An 18,980-nucleotide genomic window follows, 5' to 3' on the forward strand; every position below is an offset into this window, starting at 1 on the left:
AGTCAATAAATATTAAAGGTACAAATGACCAAACCCGTACCTTCCTATGATCACAGGATATAGCTGTTATTTTTCTTAATCATCATTTCTGTAAACCTTCAAAGGTAATTCCTACATGATGCTACCCTATCTGATGAAATTCTTAAGAACCGGAGCTGTTAATATGAGATATTTAAATGTGAAGTAACATATAATTCCCAACTACACATTACTATTCAATAGCAAACTCGGTTAAATGAATGCATTGGTGTAGGAGTCAAAACGAGAGAGATTTTCAGTAAACATATTCATATTCTCAATATATAATATACACTGGGCCTATTCACTTAAGTACAGGTGTCCTATCATCTCATTCATATTTTATATCATAATCGTATTATTACTATATCATTACATTTATTCTTTATTTACTCATTTCCACGCGAAGTAATATTTTACAGACAGCCTATTACATACATTTGCACGCAGGTCATATACATATTACATTATGCACTAATAAATCTATAATTATCACAATCCGTCACGCTTAAACTGCTACACGATAATATTCATCGAACCACGGACTCTTTGTTCCGAAACACCAAATTATATTTACTTCGCTGTTTTGAAAAAAAATCATACGTGCATTCACTGAAAGTTAAAATTGTCAACGATTATTTTATTTCTGATTTGCTGATAGAACTAAAGCAACAATGGAATATCTTGACAGCAACGGAAAAAGAAAATTTAATATTGCATTTTGAAACAAACAGTAACATCATGTAGGCTTACTTCTATTAAGAAAATAGGCATTCTTGATTTCAGTGGATATTTCGGTTTCTAATTGAGGTAGCAAGCTGTAATTTTCGAAACTACAAGATCTCATGCCATTTCATTGAAATGTACACTCATATGAACCGAAAACCATGTCCACGGGATGTAATTTAGAAATAAGGGGTCGAAATCAAACAACCTAAATCGCTAACTCATGCAATGACGTGATGTCAACAAACAATTGATTACTAAAAACGAACACGATGGCGCTGTGGTAGAGAAATAATTTACTGTGTAATAAAGTATACCCTTACACTTATTAATCAGAACTATAATATTTACTCTTGTTTAGTATACTTCGAGTTAGACAAATGGTACTAAATTAACGCATGTTTATACACTGTCCTAACAGTAAATTCACGCACTCACACAAAACTACTAACTACATACAACACTATTAGTACTACACATAAAGACGACTAACTAAACAAGCACCCTTTATTATATGCATATTAAAGGCAAGTATCTGATATATTAGATTTAAAACACATTACTCCCTTGTCGGTATATAAAGCTGGCTCTATTGAACTTTAGGGGGACAAAATGAGAAGTTTAACCCTAGGTCCAATTGACCTGACCAATTACTTCAAACATGTTTACTAAAATTTGAAGCCCTGAGGGCACATTAACAAAATGTATTGAGGGACCTTTCCCCTGATAGGGAAAAAAGCCCTAAAATAAACAATAACTAACCCATTCCCCCGCTAGAAATGGTTCAATTTGGAGAGAGAATAGGAGCCCTTTTGTTGGATTATGCTGCCATTCTGATAGTTAACATTACAACTATGAAACCTACTACGTACATGCACTTACTGAATAACAAAAAAAAATCACATCTACCAAATACACGAACAAAATGCACGAAACAGGTCGTATTTCCCTAATCCCTAACTGAATTTATGGTTTGAAAGAAGAGGAGGGTAAAATCACACTTCCATTATGTTTGTTCTAAAATGACAGCCTCATGGCGTCCTGTAAACAGAAATCCGGGATTTGATATTTCTCCTTGGTTTTGCAGTTCTTTCAACAAAAGTATAGGTTTGCTGGCTCCTCAATAATCACGCGGCGTTTACGATGACATTTAATCTAATTTTTACCTGATTTTCACTCGAAAATTTAAGTCCTTACCAGCAAATATGGAGCAGTTGATGTCCCCGGCTGTGTTGAGAATGAAAACATTGCACCGAAAACGACAGGGATAGGAGGATTCCTCCAATCAGGGCGAAATCTTTCAGCCGCGGAAATTACAAAGCAAATAGAAATTGGTGAAATCCAGATATAACCGGATCTGAAAGTGACTATGGACTAGTGAGTGGGGGTGAGGGAAAGTTTAGTTACCTGGCCAAATTCTACATTGGTCTGAAATTAAGAAAATTTATATCCAATAGCGGAACTATATTTCGGTATGACGTCAGAATGGTAAACCTTGTAACTATTCAACTTGTGTATGCGAAAGTGAGATTTTACAATTAATCAGAATATAAATAAATATGTTATTCCGTGAAAATATGATTCCTAATAATACCTTTCGATTCATTACATTAATTTGAGGTAAAGAGGATACATACATCTTGTAATTAAACTGAAATCGATTTTTAAAAAATTTCACTAGGCACAGGGTGAGTACAAAAAAGTTGCCATTGCTCTCAGCTGTAATGGTACATTACATGAGCATCATTAATAGCACTTTTTGCATTTTTTGCGTTGCGTTGCTGAACGCAGAATTTTGCGAACCGGTGTCAGGAAGGAAAAGGGTAAGACAATCAGTTCGAAGGTTAAAGGTAAGCATAAAACATCATTTGAGGATAATTGTAGTTTTTTTTTAATAACTGGTTAAATATGATGACATCAGCATAAATAGGGGGCGCGGTGGCTCAGTGGTAGAGCGTTCACCTCCGGTGCTTGGGGTCCCTGGTTAGATCCCAGTTCGCGCCGTGTGGATTTTGTGGTGGACAAACACCGTGCTCGTGGGTTTTCTTGAAGTTCTCCCGTTTCTTCCTACTTTCTTCATTTCACTCATTTCTCATTTTCACCGTCTCCTTTAGCCTAACCGGCATAAACGTGGGACGTTAAACTTAAAGATTTCATTTGATTTTTTTTCATCAGCATAAAAAGTGCCACTAACTTGTCAACGAAAAAATGAATTATCGGACTTGTCATTTGATTCTACCATGAAAACAAAATTTCTCGACACTCTAGTACAGTCCTTTTCAATTTATACACGTTATCAGTAACCCACAATCACAAAGAGGGCCGTAAAACTTTTGCTGACGTTTTTCAATGTCATATTGTGTGAATCTCCATCTTCTACAATGCAATGAAAATAGTAAAATCTGAACAGAGGAACAGACTGGTACGTACACTCGTGTCCAAAATTATTGTCAAAAGCCTGAATCCCTGGCTATATTTTCCTTTTAAATAAGAAAGATCTCCATGGCATTTGAATTCACCTCTCACCATTACTATCACCTCTCACCATCTTGTGACATCTTACTCTCCTTTCTAGTGAACATCATTTGGGTTTAAAAGACTTAATGTTCTTGGTACTAAGGCCGATCTTCATCCTCAGGTCCCCTACAACTATTTAAGAATAGTGTAAAGAGACAAGTTTTGCTGATATACGTATGTCGCTACAGTCTTCGTATCTCTCCCATGTATTTTTTACCTTTCAGAAAATTTACAATTTCCCTTATAAATTTCAACCTAGAGACTTCAAATTTTTAGAGAAGGAACTTCATAACCCATTAAAGGGAACAATCCGTGCCGATTTTTTATTTAGAATTTTCTTCACTGTTGAAACAGTTTCATTGTTAAAGGTTTGGGTATCCATTTCAACAATCAAGCCATTTCAGCAATGAAGAAAATTCTAAATAAAAAAAAAATCGGCACGGATTGTTCTCTTTAATAGGTTATGAAGTTCCTTTTCTAAAAATTTGAAGTCTCTAGCTTGTAATTTGTAAGAGAAATTGTAAATTTTCGTGAAAGGTAAAAAATACATGGGAGAGATACGAAGACTGTAGTGCCATCTATCGGCAAAACTTGTCCCTTTATACCAACCTTAAGATAAAAAACTTCTTCCATAATAGGATCTGAGGGGAATGATTTAAAAATACAAGTTGCGTTTGCCCACTGAATTGCTAAACTAAGTCTCCGTATTAAACATTGTTTGCTCCGCGGATCTCCTGTTTTCGCAACCATAGCTGTAAAAATATTTGTTCCACCAGATTCTTTGCCTCTTTGCTGAAAACACCCATTGTTTCAACAACAAAGGGAATGAAAATATGGTCCCCTTACTTGTTACATTGTTACATTTTATATTTTAATTTCTAAAGATCAAATATTGTTACAATTTACGGTTCAATTAGAATTTATAATTTATTATAATTGACATCCTGGTTAAGGCAGCGGACAGATAAGTAACAAAAGTTTTACATTCACTTTTAATATATATTTTATATTTTTTAACAAATTTATTTTAGACTTTATCTGTTCTGTTACAATTTTTTAATATAATATTTAGTTGAAATAAAATATAAGAAACGCTAGTGCGAAGATCTTATAACAATTTAAGTATTTAAATATATCACTCGAAAACTGGCAATCTCGAACTCATCCATGCCACTTCAGTTATAGTATGTTATGTAATTACTAAAATAAATAATTTATTACAATTAAAGTTTATTATAGGCTCCTTGGACTTATGCCTGCAGTCATATCGTTACATTTTATGGTATAACAAATGAAAATGGAAGAATTTATAATTCTGTACAGCTGTAATGATAAATCCAGTCAGTGTGATTGAAAAGTCAATTATAATAAATAAAAGATCAATAAAACAGCAAATATGTTATTTGATTGATGTGAACTTGTTTTTACAGACTGGATTTGGAAGAATTCACCATGGCTGGACCTCATCGTAATATGGGCATTTGCAGACATGATAGGTTTATGGTGCTTACATCATTGCCAAATGGATTTGGATTGTCAGAACTCTGTGGTGAAAATGGTGGACAGCATAGTAAGTGAAGGAACGGTTTAGTTGGAAGATATCATAATCTTGGGTCAGCAATCTCTCTATTTGTTTCACTCAGCTTTTCACTCTTCTCTATCCTGGGCAGACTTTTTTTTTTTTTACTTCCTTGTAGTTTTCCTTTCTTATATCTTGTATTAGTTCTTAGACCTATATTTCAATCAATGCCTTCTAGGTATTTTTCCTTCTACATTTCCCTCCATAGCTACTAACGAGATTCCTCCATGTCAGGGGCGACTTTAGGATTTTAATTTTGGGTAGGCCTGCTCGCTTACTTATATACATTTGATTGATTAATGACAGTAGAAAATTATTTTTACAGTAGCGGTTGATGGTATTTATTAAATAATTATTTACCGTTAATATAAATAGTGGAAAACACATTTACTCTTTATTGTATCTTTTAACGTTTATATATTTTTCAAAATTTTTAGGTAGGCCCGTGCCTACCCGGCCTACCTGCTAAAGCCGCCACTGTTCCATGTCTCATAATGTGTCCAATCATCCTCTCTCGTCTTTTATATTCGTCAATATAACTTCCTCCTTTTTTAATCCTATAATTTCTAATACTCTTTCATTTGATATGTTGTTCACTCATCTAATTTTCAACGTTTTTCTTTAGCGCCACATTTCAAAGGGTTCCAATCTCCGTTTTTCCTCTTCTCCTAAACCATGCCTCTCACCCACACCATTCCGCACTCCACATATATACTTTTATCAGCTTTTCTTCAGTTCTATGCTGATGCTTCCGGTTAGAAGCTTCTAGTTTTCTTCAAATACCATCTTCGCCTGAGATATTCTGGTTTTTACATCTTGTTTGCACCTGTTATGCTCGCTATTTTAGTCCTTTTTGCTCTTGTTGATCTTCATGTTGAATTTGTTCCTAAGTATCTGTTGTATACTGCTTAGACCTCTCTCTTAATTTTTTTCTCATTGTCTACCAACATTATGATACCGTTCGCAAATCTAAGCGTATGTAGAGGTCTACGTTCTGCTCATGAGCAGTTATTCTTATGCTAACGAGTGACCTTGATTTCTTTTTGTTAACAGGCAAAAAGTAGGAGAAACTGAGAGCCTTGGATCGATTCCAGTTTGTTGTAATTTCTAACAATGGTCATGGGTTCAATTCCAATAAATTATGTTCTTATAGAAAAAAGTATATATTAATGGAGAATTACTGTTCAACAGTAAAGAGCTTACTCGAAGGTAAAGATAGACTAGATAGGTGGGAACTGATCCCCCACTAGATATAAGAGCTAGAAATAATTTCAGTGCTAAGATTAAATATTAGCAAATATCAAATTACTCTGGATATCAAATAGAATTGAAACTTGACTAATTTCGAATTCTAAACAAGGATTGGTAGCAGCTCGTTGAGGTAGGTATTGCAATTTAATAAGTTGGATAAATCTTACCACATAGTGTTTACATTAGCAGGCCAAATAGCTAAGTCCAAAATGCACTCCGATTTCTCCACAATGACATGATGTGAGTAGTTCCAACAACAAGATGCAATTCCCTCCAGATAGGAGGCCCGAAGGGATTTTGTCTAAGCTTGAATTATAATTTCAGATGGGATGACTTGTTTTATACACATAGTGACCACTTCGTAAGACCATGCAAGTGTACCAAATGCCAAGTCAGCTCACCACTCTCCAGTTCTCCAAATCCAAAGGCACCTTGTCCAGTTGGATGACAATTGTCCTCCAACATGTGACAGAAATTGACATACGAATAACTCAAAGGAATTCGGTTGCCAACTGTTTCCAATAGACGAGCTAGTGACACATCCTTCCAAAGATGATGTGTTTGTATGATGGTGATGAATCAATGTATAATTATGCCTTGTAGATAACCTAACAATGGTGATTTTGTCATAACCCAAATAGCCAAGGTAACATTGAAGGACGAAGTACATGACTTTATCCGGTAATGAACTAATAGAACTAGTAAAGGCGATGATTAATCTAGGAACAAGGAGCGACGACAGAAGACAAGTCGCAAGCTAGGTAATAGGAAAATTTAGGAGCAGAGAATATTAGCTGCTTAGCTGTGATTTATTGTTAATTTTTACAATGAAGAATTTTTTTATAACATGTGGTCAAACGTTAATTGACAAATACTTGAGTTTGTTCTTATGTAATTAGAGGGGCGAAGACCGATGTTTCTCTGCATGACGCAAACAGTTAGAAGTACAATGTCCTCTTGAAGAGTGTTTGAGAGTAAAATAAATGCCCATGATTGCTTGGCTTCTAAGACTCAGGGCTTTCTGTTTTCCATGACTCAGGATCGAAGCTTGATGATGAATAAAGTTCCAAATAAATAGAGACTGGGAAGCTGTCTCTGAACTTTATTGCTTCTTCAATGTGGAGATTAAACAGAATAGGCGACAATGATTATCCTTGTCTAACCCCTTTCTGAATTGCTGCTTCTCTCTTTCCTACCTCAATTAAAAGATATAACACGACAGAATCCATATCAGTGATAGACTAATTACAATTTTTGTTTGGTATATACCAACAATGCTGAACCTAATAGTACCTATATTCGTATACTGCCTAAACAAATGGATCTCGTGTTTGGTTACTTTATATTAAGCGATTTCCGATTAAATAATAGCATGGGACCTGTTCTTGCTGTCCCGGTTCACCCAATTTGTGTTCTCTTTGGAACCAGTGTTATTTTCTTTAATAAATCGAAAATAGATTAGATCTCAACGTCGTTAATGTGGTAGAAAGAAACTTCATAGTGTTATAAACTTAAAGTTTAATGAATTCAACGTATGCTGGAACTGAGGAAAACCTTAGCCCGGATATCCAGTTATCGAACTCGAACCGACAACCTCTCAATTGTGAAGCAATCACCTAACTGCTAGCTAACCATGGTCTCCCGAAGAAAATTTTCTAGGGGGGAGGGGCTCAAATCCCTGGTTGCTATATTACGTTTGGTATATTTTATTTGTATTAATAAAATCTTAAGAAATTTAACACATTTTCGAGAGACAGGGGGTCGGGCCCCACCCTGCTCTCCCCTTCGGGCGCTCATGTAGGTAACACTTGCTCAATTATTCGTTTTAAGATAATAATTGTCTAATGTTCTCTAGAGTAAGAATACCTTTTAAGTCTGTACAGATTTATCCAAATATTAACTGCGGCAATAAATTCATATTCTTATAAAGTAAACCGTAACGAATTCAATTTCTGAGGTTAACTTATGAGTAATACTGTTCTTTTGATTCACAGTCTATTTACCTGTTGATGCATCTGTGGGTAGTGCCTCTGTGACTTTAATGGTGATGACATCTGGTGGCAATTCTTATAATTGGCGAATCCGTTCCACTCAAATTAATTGTAAGACGGACCCAGAAGATGTAGGTAAGTACTTTACAAATACTGTATTAAAATACTTTAGTTTTCTAGTTTCAATTCTTCCTTTGGAAAATATTTAAGACTTATTCAAACTTATGTGATAACAAGCTACGAAAATATTGTTAGTAGAGCGGATAGATGAAATAATTCTGTCTTTATTGGTAGGAACATACAACTTGGTGCACATATACAAGGGCTAGATAAAATGAATTGAGTTGACTTCAACTTTCCTTTCAGCAGCGAGGCTATATGAGACGGACCTACTGATTAACGTTGAATCCGAACCGCATTTTTGCACTTATCATTTGGTGTTTGTTTCGTATCAAAACATTATTTTTTACGACCTGCTCGGGAGAGTAATACTCCCGGAAGTACGTTTTTTCACGTGCTATCCTAACCAGCTGTTTCAAGTTGGTCACAAAATTTACGTATATCATGGAGTAAAGGTGGAACAAAACGAGCCCTGCGGGTCTTCTAACCCGTTCCTACTACTACTACTACTACTACTACTACTACTACTACTACTACTACTACTACTACCAGTGACGTATTTACGATTTCGGGAGGCTTTGTTAACATTATTCCTAGAAATGTGAAAGTTCTGCAAGATATTTCATTTATCTTAATATATTAAATAAAATTTCGCGGGGCTTAAGCCCGGAAGCCCCCTTAAATACGCCACTGACTACTACTTATCTACACCAAAGTAAGTAAATCACTTTTTTGAGTATTATTTTTATCCTTTTTTAATGATAAAAGTGTTATGAAAATTTTAAAAAATAAAAAAAAAAAACTTTCCTTGAAATCACGGCAAAACCGATTTCCGTTACTAGACCGTAGAACTAGCACGTTTTTCTACATTTATTGAACTGTAATTACAAACACTGATGTTACATTGCAACAGACAAGTATATTACGGAAGCTTACAAGATCACTTTGAGAAAATTAGCGAACACAGATGTTTCATTCAGATTGGTCATGTGAAAAGTCTGATGACGAGCATATTTTAAGTACGAATAATATTCCTTCACGATACACTTCAGCGTAGAGGACATAGTATAATAGATAGTATGCCCAATAAGCCAATTAATGGCATTGAATTTTGTATAGGGATACCACACATAGCCCGGAAAAGCAAGCATACGGAGATCAAAATAGCTAGCTGGTTTACGACAGATTACTGCAAGTAATCCACATAATGAGGTCCAGATGCGAGTCGTATCAGTGCAGTCTGACACATGATGCAAAAGAGTATCCAGTCAACCGCAGTGCACACAATTAGGAGATTCAGAGCGACGAATAGTATGAAGTCATTCATTGGTAGGGTGTAAGTCATGAATAAAGCACAACCAAACACTACGAATGTCCGAAGATAAAATTTTGTGTGCACATTTCGCCAGATCATATGCCAGTCATAGGTGGGAAATATATTACAAATTCGGGGTATAGAAGGACACAAAACACTGTTGATTAACGCGACATACGACATTTTAGTTGACATGGTGCAAGCCTCAGGTAACTGTGGGACATATGCTCATGCGTAAATGAGTTCCCACACATATGCAGGGCAATGAGAAAAAAAGCGAATGTATGGCGGATTATTTTCAGTTAATGAAACAGTCCAACACAGTATCTATTGTGATGTATATGAGTCAGAATCAAAAATAACATCAATCCATTACGAATATAAAGAGCTTCGCATTTTTGTCTCACATTATTGACTTGTAATCCGCCTTTAAAATATGAGCAATAGCTAACATTTCGTGGGAGTCGAAAATAAAATCCAACCCACAGAAACTAGCCTATGAGAGAGTCAATCTTCCTCGCATAACATTTAGGCAGAGGAAAGATCTGAGTTGCATACCACACTTTAGAAAGAATGTAAGTATTAACAAACCAGGTGCGTTGGATCAAATTTAAGCTTCGACATTTATTGTCTGCACTACGCAGGCATAATTTCTGAAGAATAGGGCCCCAAATTATATCTATCAGCACGTCAGTTCTAACTGTCAAGGTAATACCAAGGATTTTGATGTGGTCATCTATCAGATAATGGTGGTTAATAGAAAAGAGTGACTGTACCATGGAAGCATTATATAACAATAACGTTGATTTACTCACATTGATTTTTTCACCACACCTGCACGAAAGTCTGTAGACACTGTTCAATATGCGCTAACTGTTCATTCGTAGTGAAGAGAAGTGTCACATCGTTAGCATAAGCTTGAACGTTGAGAGTTTGAAAATCATGATCCACTGACGAGGGGAGAGATATTAAATGGTAGAATAGAGGTTCAAGCGCTAAACTAAATACGTACATAGATAGAGCACATCCTTGTCTTACTCCACGACCTATCGAAAAGGGAGCTGTCAGATGGCCATTTATTTCCATACGGGGAGTGGCTGAAGAGTACAGCGTATAATTCAAGTCAATAAACGAATCAGGAAACTTGTAGGCTCATAGAACAGTGTAGAGATAGACGTGGAATAAAAAGTCAAAAGCATTTTGGAAGTCCTCTGATAATAAACATGCAGGTATGGGCTTGAATTTAAAATATTCAGTGATGTCACGGATCTTGTAAGAGCAAAAAATATATTCTTGGTGGGATGAATTGCTGCCTGGAAATCACTAATAATCTCGTGAGAAACAAGTTTCAAGCGTTGTGCTAAAACTTTAGAGAAACGTTTCATATCAGTATTGAATAACGTGATAGGACGGTACTTCTGTATGGTCACCGGACAGTTCTTTCATAGGAATAAGGACAATGGCACCTTGATTATCAATGAAATTGCGATGCCTTAAGAGTTCATTAAGAAGGTGGCATAACTCCGCTCCAACAATATCCCAATAGGCGACATAGAATTCATAAATTATTCCATCTGGACCGGGACTCTTGCGGTCTTTGCATGTACTCAATGCTTCTCGGACTTCCGTCGGAGTAATGTCTACCATTAATTGTTGGTGTACGTTGGGAAACAGTTGGGGCATTGGCTCCGGGAAATATGTCTCTAGTGCAGTAGCATTGATTTCACCAGAACAATATAACAAAGAAAAATGTTCATACACATAAGTCTTAAGATCATTAAGATCCGTAACTTCGCCAGCATCATCCACCGTAATAGCTTCAATGTAGTTTTGTTGACTTCGCTTCTGCGATTGAATATAATGGTAAAAGGAGATGTGTTGAGATTTACAAAATGTTTCAGATGTGGAAGCCTTCTGATAGCGTTCAAGAGCCCGAAGTTGCATCCGTGTAATCTGCGCTTTAACCCTATGAATATGACTGAGATTTTGAGTGATGCTAGGTTGAGACAAGAAATCGTTTTAGACAGCGTAGTAATATTCTAATGTCTGATGAGTCTCGCGCTTAATTTCCTTTCCGCACCATTGGAAAAAACGTTTTATGTTGGGTTTAACGTAAGAAGTCCACCATTGAAAGATAGTTTAAAAAGTAACGTCGTTGATGTACCCAAAATTGCCAACGTTGACGAAAATCATTCCTAATCGTAGCTGGATGGAGAAATTGAGCATTTAATTTCCAGTAATTTATACCATGCGTATGCGAAACGCCTGTCGGAATTTTAAGAACATAATAAACTGCTGCATGGTCACTAAACGAAACTGGACGTATGTCCGTTTCAACTATATTTGAACACTGAGAAGACGTTATGTACCACCTATCTAACTTGGACATCATATGACTATTCTTAAAAGTAAATTTAGGGACCGTTCAATGTTGCCATCACACATCTCTAAGCCGCAACTGTTGGATAAGGCGGATAAAAGTGACACTAGGGTGGAAGATGCCAGTGATATATATGGCATAAGAAACTGAAGAAACGTAAACGGTGCTGACAAGAAGCTATACACAGTAACTTACTAAGCAGTAGGTTCTGTATCACCACCCTTCTCACAAGACTCGACTGTAGCAGAGAAGTTGTTACAAACCATGTTAGAGTCAAGGTCACCACCGCCGCTAAGTGTTTTCGGGTCACTCACACTATCTTGAATTATTTGGCTAACACTGTTTGTTTTATTTGAGAACACTTTTCGTTTTTTAATGTAAGATCGCCGTAGTTGATTTCCATGAGCACTAGTAAAGGACAAAGCAGATTCAGGTGCAGTTTCAGTAGTTGTGGCTAATTTCTTAGTAAGTTGAACATGAGAGGTAGACAATGGTACATCATCCTGCGATGTTGCCAGATTGGGCGGGGGAGTAGGTAGCATTGAGTTGGTCGAGGGCTACTAATCGGGTCAACACTATCTTGTAAGGCCGTAGTAATGGCTCAGGTTCAGTTATGACATCATGTCATAATGTAGGAAATTCTGTAGGATCATGCACCAAGGAAGGGGGCTCGAGACATATCACGGACACTCGTGGAAACATTGGGCTGTAAAGAAGGAGACAGTGAGTTTACCGAGTATTGCCGGGTTTTCGGGAGATTACCAGTAGATAAAGCTGTCATACGAAGGTCTTCCTGTTTCTGCTGAGGACGAGGTAACTGACGAGGTGGGACCTTGCATTGGGAAACTAGATTATCTGTACTTAAACATTGAAAACAAGTATGAAGCTGTCCAGGATACACAATTGAAGTCTAATAACCCATAAATTGGAGTTTAGAGGGTATATGTTTCCCCAATTCTATATAAACGGCGCGAACACTATTCAACTCAGGGTATTTTAAGTGAGTGTCCCACTTTTCATGTACTATTTGCTTAATCTCACCATATTCACGCAAGGTGTCACGTACTATATCATCACTAAGTTCACACAGTAATTCAAAAATACGGACTCTAGTATAATTAGTAGTAGCATCCAAAATATTCACCACAGAGGGAACACCAGTCGAATGACGGAAGGAAACAGAGTCTGGCAAAGTACGTAAAGCTTATTCAAAATTCAGAGTTGTACCCAGTTTAACATATACACAGTAGTCTTCGTTGTGTAATTGAATTGCAATTACTTTGTTCATCAGATCGGAAAAATGTTCACTGAACCATATGTGTATTGCAGCCTTTGACGGCCGCAATTGTCTGAAATTTCTGTCAAACTTAAATTTTAACGTGTTTTGTCGAATGGTATTCATGACGTCGTACTACTTGACACAATTTCCAGTAATACTCCGTACCACTACACAGTCCTAAGCACAAGACAAAAAAGAAATAGACTAAAGAAGAACAAATGAAACTCAGGATATGCTTGCACGGAGCGCGCAACATCACCTCCACACACCATGAGAACTCACGGTGAACTGACCAGGAGGGCGGACGACAACAAGCGCTTGATTTCTGTTGTATGTATGCTACGCGGCAAGACACGAATAACGCCAACTAATCAGAATCGTAAGTACTTCTGGGAGTATTACTCTTCCGAGCTAGTCCTTTTTTTCTGGATGACTTCTGAATTTGCCGTATAAGAAAATTCATATCATTTGAAATAAAAGTAATTTTTTCGTCCCTAGAAATGAACAAAAAGCCTGAATCGATATTCTCCCGGCCACTTTGGAATCTTACTAAATTTCATCTGACGCCAGTTAAATTATACATATTAAACGTATCATAAGTAAGATTTTAAAGAAAATATACTTCCAGAATTACTTTCAATTGGTATGTTCCCAGAAGGGAATTGTTTCGAAGGTACACATCCGAATAGCTTGTAAATGTTGGTATATGACTCCAGCCTGAGTCTAAAACCTTCTTATTTACATTATATATTAAGTAATTTTAATCTTCTCGTCACTATGTTTAGTTATTATAATTTTTAAAATTTTCAAAATTCAAAGATTTATTTTCTTTCCCTTCCCTTCAAATCATATTCAGTTACTTTAAATTTTCTATATTTTAGCTCCAGTTGGTTGCTTGCAGTATTATAAGGATCTTAGTGGAACTATCGAGAGTTTTAATTATAACAACGGAGATGGGCAGTATCAATCCAATTTGGATTACGCGATTTGTATTCGGCGCTCACTGAACACATGTATGATGGAATTCCAGCAGTCTCCAGGATCAATATTCTCAGTAGCTTCCAGTGCAGATGATGCCGATGGATTCGGTCGAGCGGGGACTGCTTTCTGTGATCTCAGCAGCCATGACTATCTTTATATTCCTGGAGGAGGAATTGGTTTTCACGGAACTCCCACTGCAGAGAAATTCTGCGGTAAAAGCCTCTCAGGAGAAGCAGTTGTAGCAGCTGCCAAAATGCTTGGAGGGCCAGCAGTTGAACATCGAGAAGACAGAGGATACAACGCGACTTCCTCACCTGTAAGAAGTAAGTTCTAGATGCTGAATACTCTGTAGTAGTGACTGGTCTTAGCTATTAGCATACTGTAGATTAAGAAACTATCAGATATAACCTTCGTATTATATAAATGTCTTCCCGGTTTTAGCCACGTCTTCAAATAGTTTGTCTACTGAAGTAAAGATGTACCAGTGTCTTATTTATTTAAATATTGGTACCCCATTCTAATGTCACATACGAAGTATTTGAAAATGTGGCTAAAGCCATGGATATATTTACGGCCATTGTCAAAAGTCTGAGCACATGATTGACTTTTTCGAATTTTCCAAATAAAAGACACTGTCCATAGAAAACCACGTTTATTGGTCTCGTTATTGAAATTAAGCAACGTTTTTTTTTAAACTAAACAACATTGTTCATATAAGGTAACGAAAATTCATGGTCTTGTTTGTCGACGTCGAGACAAATTTACATTGAGGAAAGTTGCTTGGCAATAAACAGATAACTAATGAACAGACAAATAACATCATTTCAAGCAGAAAACATTCCAGAAGATACTCCTGAGCCAAAAAAGTAAAATAAAATAACGACTGGAACAATGAACAATGGAAGAGAGCGCTCTGGACCAACGAATTTAAATTCCAACTTTTCGCATTCTAATGCTGTTTGTCCCGAGAGCGCTTTTATTTCGATCGTGTAATACCTACAGCAAGGCAAGGAGAAGGGGATCTAGAGTCATTGGTTAGGGATGCTTTACAGACTACCAGGTTGATAATTTAGTTCAAAGTAATAGAATAATGAACAAAACTGTGTTTCACAATGTTTAAGTAAGGCGTGGAATTTCATTAGAAATGCGGATATAGAACAGTAAGTTCATAGTAGAATATTACCAATTCTCCAAGCTATGCAGTAATTGTGTGCAATGCAAAGGCGACGCTTGTATGACCAACAATCGCAGTCACCAGATTTGTTACCCACGAGCTCTTGTAAGATTAATTTGCCAGGACAGTCCCTAAATAGGTGGTAACGAATACTCAAGGTCTTTGGAAGGCTCTTCAGAGCTACTGTAGTCGCATAACTTCGCAAAAGAGTTGGATAAATTAATCAAACAAATTCCTGGAATTTGTAATGCTTTCATCAAGGCTTAGGGTCGGTATTTCATTGAACGTAAACATAATAAATTTGTCTCAGAAAACAGAGCCGCATGTTTTAATTTCCTTATGGTTGTTTTACAGAACAAGTCCAACAAACTAGGTTTTCTTATCGATATAAGTCTTTTAATTCTGAAAAACCAATACTGTGCTGAAACTTTTAACGAGTACTATATAATAGGAAGCATATATATGGTATTAGAAAGTCAATATTCTGTCTCATACAATTATTTCTATTTTGGTTGCTTGATTGACTAGAATTCAGCGTCTCTTTTCAGTACCGAGGTTCTATAACGTGTGGACCTACAGTGTAAGATGAATCCTCTTGCTCTCTAATAGTAGCAAATGCTATTTTGGTAGTCCTTTCGAACTTTTAACAGACAAAATTGGCTTAGGTACTTTCAAGACGATACATCAAATTACATTTTCCGTTGTACTTGATTATCGCTAAAATAGTTTAATGTTTTATACAGTTACACTGGATAGGCCATCTGTAGGCTAATGGTAGGCACGATTGCGTATTGGTTAGAACAAAAAATAAAATTAAGAAAAGAAAATTGTCCCAATGTCGTTTAAGGCGTATGTTCACCAAGCATCTATTTGCTGTCATTTATCCAACCGTTTCGATCCTCCACTCCTAATTGCAATTTAATTCCCTTCGTCGGGACTGTGTTGACAAATTGTCGAGAGAGCGGTGAACAGTAGAGCAAATGCTAGTAGGTGGCTAACATACCGTTAGTTAGATTTCAACTTAGTATTCCTTTCAGTAGCAAGGTTATATGAGACGTGGACCTCCAGCTTAACATGGGATTCCATCTATATCAGCTTCCACCAGGAATTCACCACGGGTCTCCCGCATCAAAGGAGATACACAGAAAATGAAGAGGTGTTAATGCAATACAAAATGACTACCACTACAGCGTGTTACTTGTGTTATTTCAACAGAAAGGACGTTGTCTCACTCCCCAGCTTATCATAAATAACTAGTAACTCGCAATGAGAATTTAGATTTTTTTTTTTTTTTTTTTTTGCTTACTATGAGTAAAGTTACACAGTACAGGTGTATATTTGGCATTTGCACCTAGTAACGAATAACGTACTGTGTTTCTGTAATCGATCACGAAAAAAAAATGTAAGTCTATTACTTCTTTCAGTTTTACGTCCCACGCTTAAGCCGGCAGGGCTAAAGGAGACGGTGATGATAAGAAATGAATGAAATGGTGGAATGAAGAAAGTGGGAGGAAACGGGAGAACCCCAAGGAAATCCACACACGCGGTGTTTGTTCATAAAGTTCACTTAGGGCGAACTTAGATCGAACCAGGGACCCCATGCACCAGAAGTGAACGCTCTACCACTGACAAGGGAACATCTTATATTGATAGTAGCATTGCCCAATCAAACAAAGCGCAATTGATAGAGGAGTGAAGAAAAGTGAAAAATACAAAATTTTACGGGCCGACACCGAGAAACACAGGAGATACAGAGGAAAGAAAAATCTAGAAACATGTGAAGATAGCAATGCAAAAGATACACTGACACAGAAATAACTTCAAAATGATTAAAGTAATCAAAATGATATTTACATAACAGTATAGTAAGCAAACATTGTGCCCACTGGCATGCTCAATAACATTATATGTGATGCAGTGTTGCCAACGGAGACAAAATGAACTTTTGTTAAACGGCATGGAATACAAATTGTAACAAAACCATTAATGTGTCAGGTTATACAATATTACGTGCATTAGAAAAGTGAGCCTGCTAATCAATTGTCAATCCAAGTGCATGCATCATTTCAGTTTTGTGTTTGATACTATCCTGATTTTCCACTTGGGCAAAACTGCTTCGACATTCTGCTTCGTCACTTATTTTCGTACTTCAGTGATTATCTTCTTGTGTGTGATCTTATATTTTGGTTTTAACTAGTTCGAATCGTGTTCTATGTGTATATCTAAGATTCATATAGGCCTATGCTCAAACGTTGTCAACACTATACATCAAGACTTCCCAGATATAGTTCTACTCATAATCAGATTTGCTAGATGTTATAATTTGTGTTCCTTGCCATTTAACAAAACTTCATTTTGTGCTTAGTTGGCAACACTGCATTACATATGATGTTATTGAGCATGTCTGTGGGTGCAATGTTTGTTTACTATACTGTTATGTAAATATCATTTTGATTACTTTAATCATTTTTAAATTCTTTCTGTGTCAGTGCATCTTGCATTGCTATCTTACATGATTCTAGATCCTTCTTTCCTCTGTATCTCCTGTGTTTCTGGGTGACGGCCCGTAAAACTTTCGATTTCTCACTTTTCATTCTTTCTATCGATTGCGCATTGTTTGATTGGGCAATGCTACTATCAATATAAGATGTTCTCTTGTGAGCCACCGCGGCCCCAGCCTATGAGTTGCCTGACAACATTTACATGAGTAGCAGTACTGATGTATGTTATTCTTATGTGCTAGGAACTTCGTGCAATAATGCGTTTTTCGTTACTTTTTAAGTGCAATAACATAACTTAACGTAACACCACGTTCGTACAAAAATCTCGAACAAATTCCTACCTCTCTACTGTCTAGTTCATAACGCGTGCGCCTTTGGTGATGTTGATCCCGAGTTCGATTCTAGATGGAAGAGCGCAATGAACACATATTGGTTCGGATTCCGCCTGAATCTGTAGGTTCACGTCCCATATAGCCTCGGTGTGCTGAAACCATACACTAGCTGCAAACAAATAACAAAGAAACTCAATTATTCTTCATTGTTGCATCATATTTATTTATTTATTATTTCCAATTACAGGTTATGCCTCTGGTCCGATCGTTTTGAGATTTCACAGCGATGACGTCACAAATCCTGAAGTGGAGAAAGGATTCAGAATACAATATATGCAAATGGGCACTGGCTGCATGCGATTCTTTTGATCGTTTATTTACATGTTTTATACATTTTTATTTATTTTATTTATTAATGAGTGACAAAAAAAAAATAACGCCGTTTGGAACCGATGCAATAGGACGTGCACGATATCGTGCTGCCAGAACCCTTCATGGGAACAACAATACAGTTTGGTTACTGTACTGATCTCAACGTGTAGTCAGTCCATTTGTCAGAAATTTATGAATACACCAATAAGAATATGGTTGTTATTTTTATTTTTATAAGAAGGAATAAATGCATCTATAAAATGCAAATGCTCGTGTTTCTCAATTAATATTATTACACTAATTTTGTTAGTTATCTATTTTTATGCATCCTTGAAGACGTAGATACAAAGTGCTCTGATACCAGTAGCGTAACTAGAATACCAAACAGTGTTAGAACAGACATTTAAATCTGGACTCCTTACAGCAAAAGAAGTATACGTGGTC

At 36.5% G+C, this 18,980-nt stretch overlaps 1 protein-coding gene across 1 annotated transcript in view; it reads left to right on the forward strand.

The window, feature by feature from the left end:
• LOC145669113 (uncharacterized) overlaps positions 1-18,758 on the forward strand; it is a 36,896-nt gene extending 18,138 nt beyond the window's left edge. The window contains exons 4-7 of the mRNA XM_081737454.1: positions 4,692-4,831; positions 8,086-8,217; positions 14,058-14,480; positions 18,412-18,758. Coding sequence (XP_081593580.1) covers positions 4,692-4,831; positions 8,086-8,217; positions 14,058-14,480; positions 18,412-18,533 — 817 coding nt within the window. The 3' untranslated portion in view covers positions 18,534-18,758. The remainder of the gene's footprint in view (positions 1-4,691; positions 4,832-8,085; positions 8,218-14,057; positions 14,481-18,411) is intronic.
• The last annotated feature ends 222 nt before the right edge of the window (positions 18,759-18,980 follow it).

The sequence above is a fragment of the Thermobia domestica genome, chromosome 13 (assembly GCF_964235325.1).
Source record: "Thermobia domestica chromosome 13, izTheDome1.hap1.1, whole genome shotgun sequence".
Classification (NCBI taxonomy): Eukaryota; Metazoa; Arthropoda; class Insecta; order Zygentoma; family Lepismatidae; genus Thermobia; species Thermobia domestica.